Source organism: Falco biarmicus, chromosome 11 (genome assembly GCF_023638135.1).
Source record: "Falco biarmicus isolate bFalBia1 chromosome 11, bFalBia1.pri, whole genome shotgun sequence".
Lineage (NCBI taxonomy): Eukaryota > Metazoa > Chordata > Aves > Falconiformes > Falconidae > Falco > Falco biarmicus.
This window is the reverse complement of record NC_079298.1, coordinates 13,346,747-13,363,998: the sequence shown is the minus strand read 5'-3', so window position 1 is coordinate 13,363,998 and position 17,252 is coordinate 13,346,747. Positions and strand designations below refer to the sequence as shown.

General features: G+C 37.1%; 1 protein-coding gene across 10 annotated transcripts in view; it reads left to right on the top strand.

The window, feature by feature from the left end:
- MAST2 (microtubule associated serine/threonine kinase 2) overlaps positions 1-17,252 on the top strand; it is a 194,344-nt gene that overhangs the window by 19,323 nt on the left and 157,769 nt on the right. For 9 of the 10 annotated variants that reach the window (XM_056355609.1, XM_056355603.1, XM_056355602.1 and 6 more), the window contains 2 exons: positions 651-798; positions 4,455-4,597. In XM_056355609.1, coding sequence (XP_056211584.1) covers positions 651-798; positions 4,455-4,597 — 291 coding nt within the window. Of the gene's footprint in view, positions 1-650; positions 799-4,454; positions 4,598-9,415; positions 10,130-17,252 lie in introns of those variants that run through there. The other variant, XM_056355614.1, reaches the window with a different exon arrangement.

The window sequence follows — 17,252 nt, the reverse complement described above, 5'->3', positions numbered from 1 at the left end:
AAAGTTTGCTGTATCCTGTGAAAGGAATTCACATGTGTGGGAGTGTTTCTGACAAATGCATGTCTAATTTTGTTTATAGTAATAACAAAGACATTACACAAAGGGTGATTGCTATCCTGATTATTACTTAGTTATACGTATGGTCTTGTAGTGGAGCTGTAACTTATAATAGGAGTTTTGGGTTGCAATTAGACATTGCAACAGTTTCTTTATGGGCATGTTACTCATAGACTGGACGGAATAAATATTCAGGAAATTCAGAGAAAATTATCTTTGCTTTAGCAGGAAATAGCTTGAATCAAAGCTGAGCCTGATTTTTCAGGAGCCTCTTTTCCTCCATACTGTAAGACCAAAAAATTGTAGCACAATTGCCTTTTTCTGACTATTATTAATATTTCTTACAGCTATAGTGTCCAAGGACCATCTTTGACTGGAGTCTTGTGATGTGCATTCAGTGCAGATATGTGTCACAAAAGAGGGGGTTTTACAATTTTAAATGTTTTTTTTGGGGGGAGATGGTGGTGTAGTGTTTGTGTTTTTTCTTGGTTTTTTTCCTTTTTTTTAAATAGTCTGGCTTTGGTGGTTGTATGTTTCAGAAAACAGGTGTTTAGCTGTCATTAACAAAATTCTGCTTGTTTTTCTTTCTACAGGAGATGGTGACAGAGTCTACTCCATTACGTTGCAGGAAGCTCAGCAATCCTGACATCTTTTCATCTACTGGGAAAACCAAGCTCCATCGTCAGTTAAGTCAAGATGACTGCAAGCTACGAAGAGGTAGCTTGGCAAGTTCTTTGTCAGGTATGTCATTTTGTAAAGACGATATGACAATGTATTAGTAATAAAGATGCAGTATTCCTTGTTGGCGTAACAGTTGTAATAAAAGATACTGACAAGTAATTTCTTTAAAACTAGAGGTGACTTCTTGTTGGGAGGGCATACAAAATTTTATGTAAGAGAAAGATGCAAAAAGAAACATGAAAGAGACTGGATTTGAAATGAAGTTTTGTATATTGGCCGGAGTAAAAAGTTAGAAGCTAAGACTTAATGTGCTTTAACTTAAGTTTAAACTTTAACTTAAGTTAAAAGAAGGGATTAGTGGAAATCCAGGCAACACAGTGATGCATTGTTACCTCTTTTAAGGTCTGGACTGACTATAAGCTTGCCTACTTTGCCATTTTATTTCTTACTGGGAAGCTGACTTTTATATCAGATTCAAATTAGTATTTGTTTCTTTTTGGCTTCAAAAGCACTGTAGGCATTTGTGGTTCAAAGTAAAAAATCTTGCTTACTAACTAGATGTTTTTTCAGTTTGCGTAAAGTTTGTTTTTTCTTTTCTAGTGAACACAATCTTCAGCCCTGTCATAGGATTTAGTTTGTCAGCAGAACCATGGAGTGAGCATAGTCTAGTAATTAGCCAAAAAAATGGAGGACCAAGCTCAGTAGTTGTGTTTTTTTAAAGACTTTGTATGTGGGCTAGGGAGGGGATGGTTTCACAGTTGTTTGAAGCTGGTGTCAAAGTCTGTGATGCTCGCATTAGAACGTGTAGAGCTGCATGATCAGTCTAGAATGAAATAGCTGATCTGCCTGAATACCACTCTTGTCCTATTGGGTTAACTTGCAGCCCATTTCCTCCCTGATTAGGCTGGCTGTTTGCTTATTTGCATGTTAGTGCAAGAACTAGAAGAGCTGAAAACTCTCAGGTGGGAAGGAAAGAGGAAGAAGGTTAAACCAACCAATTTGGCAGCAGCATGGGCTTGACTTACATGATTGTGAAAATACATTCAGTCCTGGTCCCTCCAACCTTTTTATCAGGGGAATATAAATATTTTGACACTTGAGGTGCTAGGTATAATAGGAATAAGCAGTAAAGTATGCACAGTTTTATTTTGGCTTGGCCTGGTCTCAATGTTTTATTTGTAATAAGTGGCTTGTTTCTGAAAAGTGGAAACATTCATATTGTTTTGCACTTTAGGTCTTCTTTAAGGTAGGTTAATCGCTAGAGGAGAACAGAAGTTTATTATTATTACACAGCTGTTGGCTGATTACAATGGCTGAGGATAGTACTGTAGTTTGTTTTGTGGGGTTTTTTTATTTGTTTTTGTTTTTTCATCAAGTAGAAGTAAGCAAAGAAAAGTAAATAGGAGGAATCAGGAAAACTGGACAAGTTCTGTTTCTATTCTAAAAATACTTCTTCTTTTTGGAGATATTCTTGTAAATTTTGTGTTCTGAAATGATAATGTTCTCCAGAACTTGTGGCTTTATCTTAATGACTTTTCAATCTACTATAGCCTGATTCAGAAACGGGAAAAGAACCCCACCAAGATCAATTTGACCCAACTGGATAAAGAAAATATGGATGTTTAGAGATATATTTTAAATGTGGGTGTTTGAACTTGAGGCATGGCAGGGAAAGGCTTCAGCTTCAAGTTCCATCCTGAAAATAATTCCAGCTTATTTTTGCAACAGAAGCAACTAAGTTTAAAGAGTATACATGATTGTGCATGCAAACTGGTTGGCTTAGATTTGACTCTTGATGGAATTCTGTATTTGTGGATTCAGATTTTAGGGAAATAAAAGGGGATATTGATAGCTGTATCTTATGGAGATTTAAGTAACGTTTTTCTTGCCCTCAAGCACTGGCATTTTGACCTGTTGGATAATTGTATGATTTGAATTGCTCTTGTAGGATATCTTAGCTTTGCTGAGATAAATGCAGCAAGGTACATTTCTGTAGTTTTAGATCTCTGCAGACAAGAGGAGTCATTGTATTCACACATAATCTTGAAAATGAGCAAACCATGAAAATCAGGTCTACAGCTGTAAGCAGCTTGAGTGGGACAGGGGAAAAGGTACTAGTATGCTGTGTCTCTGTTTGCTAGCCAAAGTTAAGCCTTACCATCGCTCATACACTTTTACTCATTCTGTTAATGTGTCATTGGCCCATTGCTTGTAACTTAAACAGAAAATTAACGTAAGCAAGTTAAAAATAAAAGACCAAAAAGACACCACTCCCTCCCCCCTGGCATCATGGCTAATCACATTATGTGACAGTCTTCCAAATATTGTAGCTCCTTTTATGTAATGAATGTAATATTTCACATCTAATTCTAAGTTGAAATTAAATTTGTAAAATAGTTTGCTGCCTCTGAGGAAAAGTATTTTTCTACAGTGTATGTGATTAAAGATGTAGACTTCCTCCTGCTGCTTACTGCAACAAAATTCTTAGTCTCCTGTGATTCCTGTTGTAGTATCTGAGCATGTAATATGAATGCAACTATCTTCACCATACTCGGAAGGGGTGTGTGTATAGTTTAGCCTCACAGTCCTGATTTTAAGGAAAAGAGGTATTATTCAATCCTAATTTGCAGATGGTGAAACTGAAGTTCAGAGGTTGACTGACCAAAGCTACGGAGGAAGTAATCTGGAAGCTAATAATGGAACCCAGATTTACAGACTTTTTCACTTATGTGTTTTTAACCACAAGACTATCTTCAATCTCTTTTTTTTTTTGTGAATGACATTGTAACTAAAAGGAAACTGTTGACCTTGATGGACTTAAAATATGACCTACTTTGACTTTGGTTCTTTCTCATCATGGAAATCTACTGCTTGACATTTTTCAAAAAGGAGTGTTATATTGACTAGAAAAAAATTGTATTGATCAGATCCTTTTAAATGATTACTATATTTCCTGCAGTAAAGTGCATTGGTGTGAACTTGTTGAGATAGGAACTATTCTTTTCACTGTTTGTATATGTAGCATGGGAGATTGGCTTTTAAGCTAATCAATCAGATACAGGGGAGACTTGGGAAAGCTACAGAACATTTTGTTTTCAAGACAGTATTGCTGAAGAGTGAAATTTTTTAGACAGAAAATATCCATACATGGTTCGAAGCAAAATAATGTTTAAACGTATACGCTATATTCTAACCATAGCTGCAAGAAATCTACTGCTGAATATTCCAATGGTAGGAGAAAGTGCAGATGTCTAGATGGCTAAGATATTTAGAAGAGGTAATATTTTACAAATATGAATGCATTTTCCTAAGAATTTTAAAAATCACACTTAAGAGATTTTGCAGCGTTAACATTGCCTCTCTACAGGGCAATAAATCATTTAATTGGCAGCAAATATTGTTTCCTTTTTAAGCTGTGTGATGTTTAGAAAGGTATAAAGCGACAGAAGTCTATTTCTACAAGGTTTTGGATTTACTCATTACCTCATGTTAGGTTTTTTGGAAATACTTCGTTATCAAATGTTATCAACATTATCAAACATAAAGAATTTACAGGTAGTGTGCTTTTACAAGTTCTAACCTACCATAAACCTTTAAATAGCTTTTTTCTATTAGACACTTTTTCTCCACATGCAGGAATTTTTTTCAGCATTGTATTATGAACTTGAAAACTTGTTTAAAAACAAGCTGATAGTATTTTGGTTTTATTTTAAAAGGAAAACAGCTGCTTCCCTTATCAAATAGCATCCACAGTGGAGTGGGACAGACGATATGGCAGCCACCTGGAGATACCTCAAACCTGGTTCGCATGAGAAATCAGTCTCTAGGACAGTCTGCTCCTTCACTTACTGCTGGTTTGGTGAGTGAGTCTGGGAATACTCATGATGTTTTTGTGCTATAAATAAAAAGTAGCGTGATCCTGTGCTTTAGTTTTCACCTTGCTTTCCCTGTTCCTGCTCAGTGAATGCAACATTTTCTTTCTGTGGGCCTTTTTTAGGGTAGCGGGTGAGTTAGGAGGAGAGTGTATGTTCATTCTGCTTTTGAGAAAAAGCAGGAAAAAAATGTTTGTGTTAAGAGTAATTTCTTTCTGGGGAGCTTCTTTCTCAATGCTACTTAAGCTGCTACTGGAAACAAAATATCTCTGGAAGCCTAGGGAGATGTGAGCATGGGAACCTGACCGTTTAAAACAAGTTTAATTGGGAACCAGCTTTGAGTAGCTACCTCTGCCTGCTTCCCTAGAGAATAGCTAGGGGGATGAAGCTGAAAGGGATAACTGTCCAAGGAATTGAAGAGCTGGAACTGACATCTGCTCTTCTGCATGGTTTCTCTCAAAAAGTTTTGGTAAAGTGAATGTATTTTTGAAGAATGTTGCATCTGTTAAATTAGCATTTTCTAAGAAGAAAATATTCTGTCTGGGAGGGAAACTCAGATGTCTATAGTCAAGACTGAATTGCAAACAAAAAGGAACATATGTTTTGTTCATATATGTTCCTTATTACCTCTAAATATCTAAAATCACTGAAGTGCAAGGAGAAGAAAAACAAAAGAGGGGGAAAAGACAGTTTTTTGTGAGCAGTCATATATGCAACAGAAATTGTTGCTGAACAGTAGCTAAAAAGCAAAGCTAGAAGCTTTTTTTTGCCAAACTTCCATAGAGTTGCCTGTATAGCAAGTTTTACTCAAATGAGGACATTTTGGTGTGCACTGGTTTATATTGCTGCAGGTAATTGGGTAGACTTGTATTACATTGTGAGACATTTTAGAAGCAGTGACCCCTTAAGTAAAAGGGTGTACCTTGGATATAGCATTTAGATTGTTATCCCTTAGAATTTTGGAGGGTAACCTAGACAGTTTGGCACCACCAGGCTATGAAAAGAAACTTAAATCTATAAAGTTCAAAAAGCTATGTATTTGTGTTAGCACTGATTTTGATTTCACAATGAAGTATTTGTAGCATTTTCAGACTTGCTACTATATTGAAATTCTTATGGTTTGATTTAATTGTATTGTCTTAGTTTGGTGCCTGTTCGGTGTTTGCCTTAAATTTCTGTTCTTAGCTGTGGTTATAATTTGGTTGTACCAACAGAAATGGGAAATGCTCATGTGAACTTGGTATGCAAGTATTTATCTGGTGAGGATTACAAAAAGTAGTATGTGTTAAAATACAAGCCTGTTTGCTGAAGGCAGGCAAATGCCTTGAAGCTTCATAGCTTAAGTTAATGAAAATAACTGTGCTTTAGAACAAAGCATTAGTTCTCAGATCCTTTATTTGGAATACTAGCTTTTTGCTTAACAGCTGCGTACAATTCAGTGAACTGCAGATGTGTTTGCGTGTTACAATTCTGCATATTACTAATATTATGTATTTTCAGTTTGTCATGGTAGTGTTTGTACTGTCTATCAAATGTAATGCCAATAATTTACTTTAAAATAATTCAAGATTTTCTGCTTTCTAATTAAAGCAGAGAAATTCATCTATAAATCCAGTATTTGTCCCTCTGCGATGGTGTTACGTACTGAAGTATATGGTCACTTTCCTATCTCTGTATACTTTCTGGTGGGCTGTATGTTAATTACAGTTACAGTTAATTAAGCCTAGAAATTAAGAATTTTTAGATGAAGTGGGCTTCTAAAGTGATGACTAAAGAGCTGGTCACAAGATGAACACCTAATTAAATGCAGTGAATCCTGGGATCTTCGAGCTAGTTACATGTTTGGAGCTGCTTTAATATGCTTGTGGTATTGAAATACGTTTCACAAATTAGAATGGCAAAAGGTCTCTTGCCAGTATAATTAATCTCCTTTGAAGAATAGCTCTATTAAGAGATGAGTAGGTTCAGTAATGCACAGTGTCAATTTAATATGCCAGCCTTGACTGCTACAGCATTTAATTCTTTTCTTATTTGTTATAATACATTAGATAGATAGCTAGAGAGAAGTGGGATGTGGTACGGGAAAGCCCGAATACTCAAAGCTATGTACGTTGTTTCTGCTCCCTCTTTTTGGGACTGTAGGTTATCAGTGGATTTTACTTTGCTAAATTGCTTTGCTGGCATTCAGAAATGTGTGTTTTTTTACTTTCTAACCAGTACTAATCCTACAGATTGTTTGCTGTGCTTAAATTGCCTTCTTTCCAACTTTGAAAGTGTTTGCAAAGCAAAAAGATAAATTAACAATAGCAAATCTATAGAAATTAGTTTGCAGCTAATAAGACTGAAAGCTGGACTGCTTACCAGCAACAACTCAAGAACTGGAAACACATCAAATTCTAACATGCTAAACTACATAAGCACAGTTTATTGGTAGAATCTTTCAGGTCACATGTTATGTAAGAGTCTGGATTTATGTGTCTGCATAGCAGTTGCCACTAGATCCTTGACTTGAGGAAGAAACCAGGGCAGACTATATGCTGAGTGCTGTCATTGTAGAATGATAGATGTTGATCTGATTTGTGTGCCTTCTAAATATATGTGAGGATTTCAGAGGATGACCTTCAGTTGTTCATCTACCCTTAAGACGGATGGCTCTGATGCTAGTAGATTAAATTCTGGTGGGGAGCATCCTCTTCAACACTTTCAAATCCCTAAGATAGCCAAGGAAGTAATCAAAGAAAAAAAAAGACATAAATCATCATTGTGGGCATCTCAGTGGTGTTTTCTGCTATCAAGACCCAAATACAGTAAAAACTGGAGGACAGGAAGTGTGTATAAAGTGTGTGCACAAGGAACAGAAGTATAATAATGTGGAAAATCTCTTATGACTTAGTTTGGGGGTTTATTTATCTGAAATCTTGACCTGCAGGCACCCTGTTGTAAAAAGAGTTAGAACTTGGAATGTACTTTTAAGTGCAGCTGATACGAACGATCAGGAATATGGATGCATTCTTCTATGAAGAAAGGCACGAATAGCGTCAAGGTTTGTTAATTTTAGAAAGGAAAAAGAGCTTGTGAAGAGAAGGTTGTGATTGTTGTAGAGGAGGTAGATTGGGAGTGCCTTTCTTGCAGGTGTTTATTTTGACAAACCTCAATGTGAATGAATCAATGCTGTAAGGTATTAATATTCCTGGGCTGGAGCATTTACGGGTGGGCAAGGGATGATTTTCCCCTCAGGTTTATTGTTAAGGCCGGGTTGCTGAACTGGAGCACTGCACTAATGCTGAGTATGTGTTTATGTTTGTGGAAAGAGATGTGGGTGGTTTTGTGTGTGTCCCACCTCCTCACTCCCCGTACCTCAAGCACTGTCTCCAGTATTTTGTGAAAGAAACATCTCGCAGCGTGCTACCCGTTAATTAGGACACATCTTACTGCATTGCTCACTGTCTAATGCCTGGAAAAGTTTGAGATGTTCCAAGAATAAGAAGCTGTGCATGTTCCTTCTGCCAGCAGTGGCAATGGGAACACATTTGAAGAGGCCTGTCAGTGGAGAATTAGAAACTTGCGTAAAAGAGATTCTGAACCTTTATTTTTGATTTTTTTTTAATACTACAAGCTTCAGTTTTCTAAATCGCTCCCAGTACTGAACTGAAATGTGCTGTACTCCTGGAACTGAAAAACTGAGCATAATTTTTGAAAATGAGGTTGAGGGTTTTAGCAGGGTGGTTGTAGTTCTCTCTTTAGCCTAAAGTTTCTTTCTTATGTTCTATACCACGTGCTACCGTTGCTTCATCTTCAGAGATGAAGCCTGCTGACTGTTAATCCTCTGCTGCCAGATTTGCAAGATTTCCTTGTGGGGTCAGTCTCCTTTCTCTCTTCAGAGAATAACTTCAAATGACTTAACAGTTTTACGTTTACTTTGAAGGTAATAGTTAAAATGAGATGAGACAATTGCATATTTTTTGCCGTTGTAGAGTGCCAGATAGTTAACCTTCCCCTGGTCTTGCTCCAGAAGAAGTGGTTAATAAAAAAAGCCTCTCATTTTGAATAATGATCAGGAGGGTGGAAAGGCTCAAATGCAAAGACTTGAATTTACGAACAAGCTGAAGAACTTCCTGTGTTGGATGACACAGAGCCGGTGATTTATTCTGAATGTTGAGTTCCCCGAAGCTTTGTGGATTAGGCAATGCCGAGTGGAACGGGAAAATGGTTGTCCTTGTGCTGATGGGACCTTGGCACTGCAACTGGAAACCTGGCCACTGACGGAGCTAGCATGCTGTGGCATGTTATCTTTGATGGTCAAGTTGGGGTATGCTTCTCAGATGTAGGAAAGAATATTTACTGTTTATTTCCAAATTTTTTACTCCTTTTTTATTTAATTTTAGATAAATCGGGAACGGAATCAATTGTAACTAATATAATGGTGTATTTCCCCAGTGCAAGTTGTTCTTCGTTACCAAAGGCTGTACTTCCAAGCAGTAGCATTCCTGGCCACCCGGAGGAGTGGCTAGCTGGCTACAGATGCGGGTTGGTGGGCGAGCCCGGGTCGTTCACGTGGAGCCCAGGTGGAAGCGCGGCCGCATCCGGCGCAGCGGCGGCGGGTCCGTGGTGCTGCTCTGCCCCCTGCCGGCAGGCCGGGCACTTGCCGCGGAGCCTTCCCGCCGCATTCCCGGCGGGCACGCTTTTGCAACACGTTTTTAGACATCCAGGTATTGTTAGTGATAACAGCACAGGCATATTATTTTGGGATCGTGTTCCACACTGACCACTTGCTAATAACCTGGCCTTTTTTTTTTTTTTTAGTTGGAGTATGAATTAGCTTCATATTTTAATACTGTACTGTGGTTTGCAGCATTCTTTTTCTGGTAACAGAGAGGTGATGGTTGGGATAGTTATGCAAAAAACAAAGAATTTTCTTTTCTTTAAATATTATTCGGAGCTAATCATATAAATCATTGTTTGCAATTTTTGGGTCAGAAGCTGTGCTGCCTAATTGTGTTTTGGTCTGTGGCCTGCCAGGGGGTGCTGGAGTACTGGCGGTCTCGGTATAGTGAATTGTATTTTCAACAAAATGACACCTTTGCTACAGGGCCAACCTCAAGAAGAGCTAGAGAAGTTTTCCCATGGGCTATAGCAAAAGAAGACCTTAACCTTGTGTTTGTCAGTTCGTTGCAGAAAGTAATTCAAAAGCTCTGATACAGTGCAGTGGAACTAGAAATTCAAGCTGCTTTATACTCTGCTTCAAAAAACCCCTCATAGTTACAAAATTTTATGACTGGGTCTTCTGCTTAGCCCCTAGTGCTTTAATAGATTTACTGCGTATTATTTAGGGTCTCTGCTTTATGCACACATCTGGGTAGTGGTTGTTAATCTCATAGTGATGAGGTCTTGGAAGGAATAGAGTTTGTAGTGACTAGCAGGTATCTGACGAGCAAACTAAACATTAGCTTACAAAGCAGAATAGCTGATCTTCCACCGTACTTTCTACCTTTCTGCTCAATATGTATGCTGGCGGTGAGGTGAGTGCACAGAGCTTAGACTTCTACCTCCCTACAAAAGAATTGATGTAATCTCTGTCTTTTTACTGAAAAATTCAATACTAGTTGGGGACAAATCATTAATGCCAGTTGTGCATAGAGCTACCTCCTGCTGATTCACTGTATACTTATTACAGCAGCAGACATTTGAATCTGATTAGAAAACTGTCTTCTGAAACGTGCAGCTGCTCTTTTCCCCAAACCTTTTGTCATAGATAACCTTACTTTTAGTTTGTTTTATTAGTGGTAATATATTGACTATTTAAGTGTTGCTGAATACAGCTGAAAATATTTTTGTCTGAGAATAATCATTAAAGTTTTAGCAGATGAAGATCATTAATTGTTTTAGGGAGTAGAGAACTTTAAATACTTCACTGTACAAGTAGAATTTCGTATTTTTGTATTGTTAGAAAAGCAGGAGACAGCGGAAACTATGGTTGTATGAATGAATGGATTTATTACTGCATGAAGGCATGGGAATTGCATTTTAAAATAGCAGTCGTAATTGTAGTAACCTGAGATGGGAAGTATGTGGATTTGTAAATTAAGACCATGTGAAGTCTTAAATTTATGCATGCTAATTAAAAATTTGCATTTACTTACATGCCAAAGGCTATGGGTGAATTTTTGAGTTTGGGTATGTTATCAGTTTTGGAAGATGTGGCTATAAGGAGAAATAATATGTGTGTTACTTGGAAGAACTAAAGCAGTATCCAGACTTGCATTTGTTTGAAGGGCCTGGGTCTGAGGAAGAAGTAGGAAGCAAGTTCTACACAGAGGATTGAATGTATTGGCATGAGCTGAATGATAAAAGTAAGAACAAGGAATTCGGACCTGAAAATGTGGAACAGTAGAGAATAATTAGGCCTTTGCAAAGAAGTAAATCATATTGTAAGCAAACTGCAGAAGAGCTGCTTTGAACATACTTAAGTATTCTGTGCAAAATTGTGAGCACGGGGCAGTGTTTAGAGTGCTTGCAGAGACTTACCTTTGTCACAGCTTTAAGGTATTTCTGGTAAGAAAATTAAAATGCAGGTGCTATAATTCTGTGTTTCGTGATAGATTCAGGACACATGCTTCACTGTGCATTCAAAATGGATAGTCCTGATAGGTTTTTCACTAGTAAACTTCATTCTGAATAATTCATGTGTATCTGTGTAAAGAACAGCAAATGATTGTGATAAATTCTGTACTAAAGTTATATTTAATATATAGTGCATATTACTGAAACACAGTCAGCATCTTTTTACTCACTTCAGTTAAGTGAATTCCATTTTGGAGTGGACTCATTGGTTCAAAGGAGATTTTCATACCTGAAGGAAAATTTGAACACCCTTCTGTGTAACCTGAGGCTTGTCATTGTAGGAAATATGAATTCATAAAACTTGCCTTGTGATAATTGTTAAGCGCTAGACTGTCAGTTTGAATGATTGCAGTTCTCATTATCTTCAGAGTCTGCATGTAATTTTTTTGTCTGTGAATATGTTGAATTGATTTTTGGCACATGTAGTCAGTTCTGTTCCTGACAGCAGCACTATTGTAGGTGTAAAGTGAGAAACTGCCGTAGTGTGCATGGAAAATTAGCTTTTTTGCTTGGGGGAACTGTGGGGAACTTGAAATATAAAGAACTATTCAAACTGTCTTGAATGTGCATTGTCACTTACTGAGGCTTTGTTCTATAAGAGTGTTGTTCTGTGGTTATTATTAACCTCTCTATAAAAACATACTAATGTAGACAATAAAACTCATGGTTTTTTGATTTAAAATAGCAAAAAAATTGACTGTTTTATTTTCGTGATTTTTAGCAGGTATTTCTGTAGAAAGGCATTGTGAGATGTCCACATTTAGTATTTTAACATGGCTGTCTTCTGTGTCTTGTAATACTTCTGGGAACTGTTTCCTGGGATGTGATAATAGGTGGATCTGTCTTTAAACATGAAGTAGTCTGTTTGCATAAGTTTTAAACTACTTTGTTCCCATAATGCAAACTGTTTTGAGCTTTAGGACATCTATAAAAATCCCCTGTAACTCTAAAAATAAACAAAAGTTTTGGAGATGTAGAAATTAGTAGCGTAACCTTCCATGTGTGGCTGCTGTTCTTTGTTTGGTATGTTTTCCTATACTGTATCATTTTGGTTTATCCAAGCCACACAACGTGTCTTTCCAGCCATCCAAACTGGTTCAGCTCCAGAGACAGAGTGATTGCTTATTTTACCACTTGGAGGAAAATGGGAATATGGTGGTTTCTGTGCTTCACCTCTGGACAGCTGCAGCTTGGAATCTTTGCTAAGAGTTAATCTAAAGTCCTTATTACCTTGAGATTCCTAGAGAGGGAGAGGTGAAATCTCTTGGCAGAGGTAAGTGTAGCCATGCAAGTGAAACACAGCATTAAAGCCCAAGACTTCTGCAACAGTCCTGATATCGGAACTCTGATAAAACTGAGAGGCAGAGAGGTTAAGTCATTTGGTCATCAGTAGAACTCAGAGTAAAGCATACCTCACAGACTTTCTGGAAGGCTTATTTTTTTTAACGCTCAGCAAATGTTTGAAGCTGAAATGAATGGTGCTATGAAATAACTTATTCCTGCAGTTGCTGTATCTAGTGTGCCTGTGTCGTTCTCTTATTTCTGATTGTCTTATAGGTATTTAGATTTTCAAGTCAGTTGTTCAAAAGCCAGGGAATACCGTGATCTATTCCCTGGCTTTGCTATGTTATTATTGCTAACCCAAGCCTTCCTGCAGGGATTGTGAGTTTTAAAGTCTTCCCTGGTGGGAACTGCAGAGTCCTTATGCTGTGAGAATATGAGGTATGAAGTCAGAAAAACCATTACACTAGCAAGCTTGATTTCGAGTCAGTTATCTGTAGTTCTACCCTTTGTGAACAGAGACTAGGCTAAATAATGGCCAGGCTGTTTTTTCAAAGCATTGTTTATTATAGGAATAGATGAGGAGAATTCTTGGATTGTGGCATTTAGATTGTGGTCAACTAAGTATGTATAGTGGAAAATTTGCTGAGAGGATGCCTTATGTGTTCAAAACAAACCAGCTTACCTAAGCTAGTTTATTAGTAAATAGTGTGGAACAACTGAGTTGCTTCTTGCTTTTGTTGTTTATTGCAGTGACCAAGTTTCCATGGGGGGGAAAAAAAAAAAAAAAGATTCACAAATATAAAGCGCTGTCATGTTAAGACTGGTGCGGGTCTGTGAAAATGTGTCAGTGTGAACTTTAAGTTACTGACAAGGGGGAAATGTTTATAATAGAGGATTGAAAGATGTGCAGAGTTTCAGATCTGTCATAAAAGGATGTGAAATGTAATTAACCTAAAATAACCCTTAAAATATTTTTGAGCCTGATAAATGAGCTGTTGAGATAATGACAGATTTTAATTTTATACCTTAAATAATATCCTATTAAAATCCTCAAGATTTTGCTTTGTGATGGAATTCACTGCAACTTACGTTTCCACAATGACCTCATGATTCAGTAACATTGTTAATATATTTGGTGCATATTTGAGGCGTAAGGTCTAGGTTAATGGCAGCATTTGTTCTTTAAGTGCTTGAAGCCACAAAGCTCTAATTGAAGATATGAATGTTCAAACCTCATTATTTTAATGTGGTCATACGGTATAGTGACAGAAAAAGTAGTTATATGATGAACTCCTGTGGCAGGGTTCATAATTTGTCCACAAAACCAAATTACTATGTGGAACTTGGAATTAAAATTCTCTGCCTGGGAATTTAAATAAAACATGAAACTTCAGGTTTAACAGTTTCTGTTTTTGTCTTCACTCAAAATTAGAATTTGCATACCTTTAATATAGAGAATACTGCTAAGTCACTTGTTCACACAAATGAAGTTACAGTGCATACACTAAATTTTTCACACAAAGACTTCTAGTTAGATAACTTGTTACATATTTGTTTCAAATAGTTAAGTGTGCAGAGGTACTTTTGGCAAGTTTTGTTTCCAAGCTGATTTTCTAAATATTTGAAATTGAACTAATTTAATGGATGAGCTGTTGCCAAGGGAAATACATAGTGTGTTTATCACAGTGTCGAGAATCCAAGGGTTGAAGACAAAGGTCAAAATGTTCATTACTGCTTGCATTTCATCAGTGTTGCTAACCTTGGTTGCCTGTTGGCAGCTTTGCATACTGTGCTGTCTCTAGCATGAGCTAGATCCCTTTTAAGATCCCTTCTGCCTGTCCTGATGTTCCTAAGCAATCCTTTCCCTCCTGTGTTCTCCCAGAAGTGTTTATTTTTCTCTGTGGTTTCCCCTGTCCCCAGAAAACAGGAAAAAAAGCCTCCCCACAGTAAAAATTTATTCTTACTCATTGATGATAGCCAGAAAAGTTGTGAATTCAGACTGCTTTGTGCACTAATATACTTCTGTGACCTCCATAATTCCTCTCCTGTAAATTCTTTGGGCTGTGGAATACTGGTCTAGGAATCTTAGTGGGAGAACTACAGAGTTGTGTCTTGTATTACAGTTTTACTGTTGCTCAAAATTTGCCTGTCCCTTTCTTACCGTACAGTTATGAGTTCTAATACAACCTTCATTTCTGTACTATCTCCTTGCTAAATGAATCGTGTTCTGAATCATGGGCTTTTGATCCACAAGCTCTTTGACTCTGCTCAAATGACAGTATGCAATATAAAATTAAGTTGGTGGATATTATTAAATCTGTTGATAACTGTTTGGTTTTAGGTAAGTTTTTGTTGTTTTGCCTTAGAATTCACTTATCAAATAATTTCAAAATTAAATTTACTTTCAAAAAGTAAAATTAGAGCGTTACAAATTTAAAACATGCATTTCTTATCAAAGAAATCTTAAACCTTATTAGAAGAAACTATGCTAATGAAATAATCAGAGAAGTTTGTCAAGATAAACTGATGAGGTTTTCAAAAGAAAAGAGGAATAATTTGTAATGTCATGTACATACAGAACTATCTGAATTGAGAGGAAAAGTACCATGTCAATATTGTCAAATTATATTGATCAGACATCAGCATCAATCCTGATTAAATAGGCAGCTGTTTAAAGTGGTATGTTTGACAATGACATCTTTTAATTTGCTATATGATTATTTGTCTGCTGCCGTGTTTATTTTCTCAATGTAACTTACATACTGTGTTTAAAATGTTGCAGACTGAGAAACAGTTGAATTATACCAGACATACAGTAGGAAGAAAATCAGACCTTCTTATGGCTGATACAAATGTGTATGAGTATCAGGTAATATCTGTGAACAGACAGTTGATTTATGTAGCAACTTAATTCCAAGAGAGCACTCTAATAAATTGAATGGAATGTTTGTCTTTTAGCATTTAAAAAAAAAAAAAAAAAGGTTATTTAGGCATCGGTTATACGCAGATTAGATTTAAAAAGAACAATGGTAGCAAATTTTTGTATAAATGAGAGGTGTTGAAACACTGAGGGACCCTGTTCCATGTGGATTACTGTCAGACAGATCTACTGTATCAACTTCCCTGGGAAAGTGTCAAGAATGGATTAAATCCTGTCTAACTGGAGGGGTGCTTGGCCATTAAATTTGGCTCTACAATGATGTGATAGATACCTCTTGCCTTTCTAATTGCTAAATTCCTCTATTTTTCTATAAGCAAAAGGTAAACTGCTGCTCTTCCCCCTGGCTTACTATAAATTGCAATAATTTCAAGGGAAAAGGTATTGTGGTGCCTAACTTCTTCAATGAATTACATTAGTGATGCCTACCCTTTCATCTGATATCTGACTTCTTTTTTGACCCATTATTAACAAGGCTTTTATCATGAAGCTTTGCCTGCATTGTATGAAATCTCCATCTGAGAATAGTCACGGACAACCATTAGTTATTGTTAGCTCCATTTTTCCTTGCACATCAGGAAACTTCTCCGGTAGTTTGGGGGTTCAAAAGTAGGTAATCACAATTTCACGTTCTGGAGCAAGCAGTGAAAGGCTGGTTAAACTCCATTTAATGTTGAAGTAAAATGGATAAAGTTGATTTAACTCCATTTTACCTAAGCTATATAATAGAGCTTATGCTTTTTGTTACAAGCTTCTGTTCTGTGTTGAATCCCTCAGTTCAGAGTAGTGACAAGTCTATAATAATGCTCACTACCCGCAAGTATAATTGTTACATTTTCTCCTGTATATTTTACAGTTAATTACTTTAATCCCATAAAATGCTGAAATTCTGACATGGCTCTGCTGAGGATGGCTGCCTCATTTACGTGCAGTTTGGTGTCCCAGTATTGTGTCCTCAAAGTATATGGGAAAGGTTAAAAGAGTTTGGGGTTGTGGCTGGGTGATGCTGCATGTTTAAAGACAAAGCATCAGTGAGTAGCACAGACCACCTAAGTGTTGAAACCTGGATCTAATTAAGCAGCAGTAATCTGGGGCCTGTATTACCCACTGTATGACAAGGGTAGGTGATGCTGACTGCAGTGTCCTGAGGAAGATCGGACAGTGTAAGAATCACATGTTAGTGAGAGACTTCAATTACTTATATGTAGACTGGATACATGCCACACTGGGACAGGAATGAGAGTAGACTTTATGTGTTCAGTGACTGTTTCACAAGAGAGATCAAGCCCTAGCAAAGAGCCCATGGCAGGAGAAGTAACATTGTTTTTATCCTTAGCAGGCTCAGTTCTGGTTCAAAGTAAAGTCAAAAAACCACCCTAAAGGTTGAAACTGAAATACATGTATGCAGAGCTAAAAATAGTCAAAAATCAGCTAAAGTTCCTTTCAGTTTCAAAAAGATGAACTGATGTAGGAAGAGAAAGCTTGTTGAAAAGCAAGGAACATCAGCTAAGAGACCTGCATCTTTATAGTCTTCATGGAACCAAGTTAAAGACCTCTTCTTCAAGGCAGAGAAATGCAGAGTTCCCCCCCCCCCCCCCCAAGTAAGAATTAAGAATGGTTAAAAGGAAAGAGAGTGGTTAAAACCAGAATAAAGGAAGTTGTTAATTCAGTGAGTAAAAGGAGATAATGACACAGCTTTAAACTAATTCAAGTATGAAAGGTGTGAACTACTATTAGTGCTGTATAGTCAATTGCTTAACATAGTTTCAGTAGTTGAGCACTGGAAACTGGCAAATGTG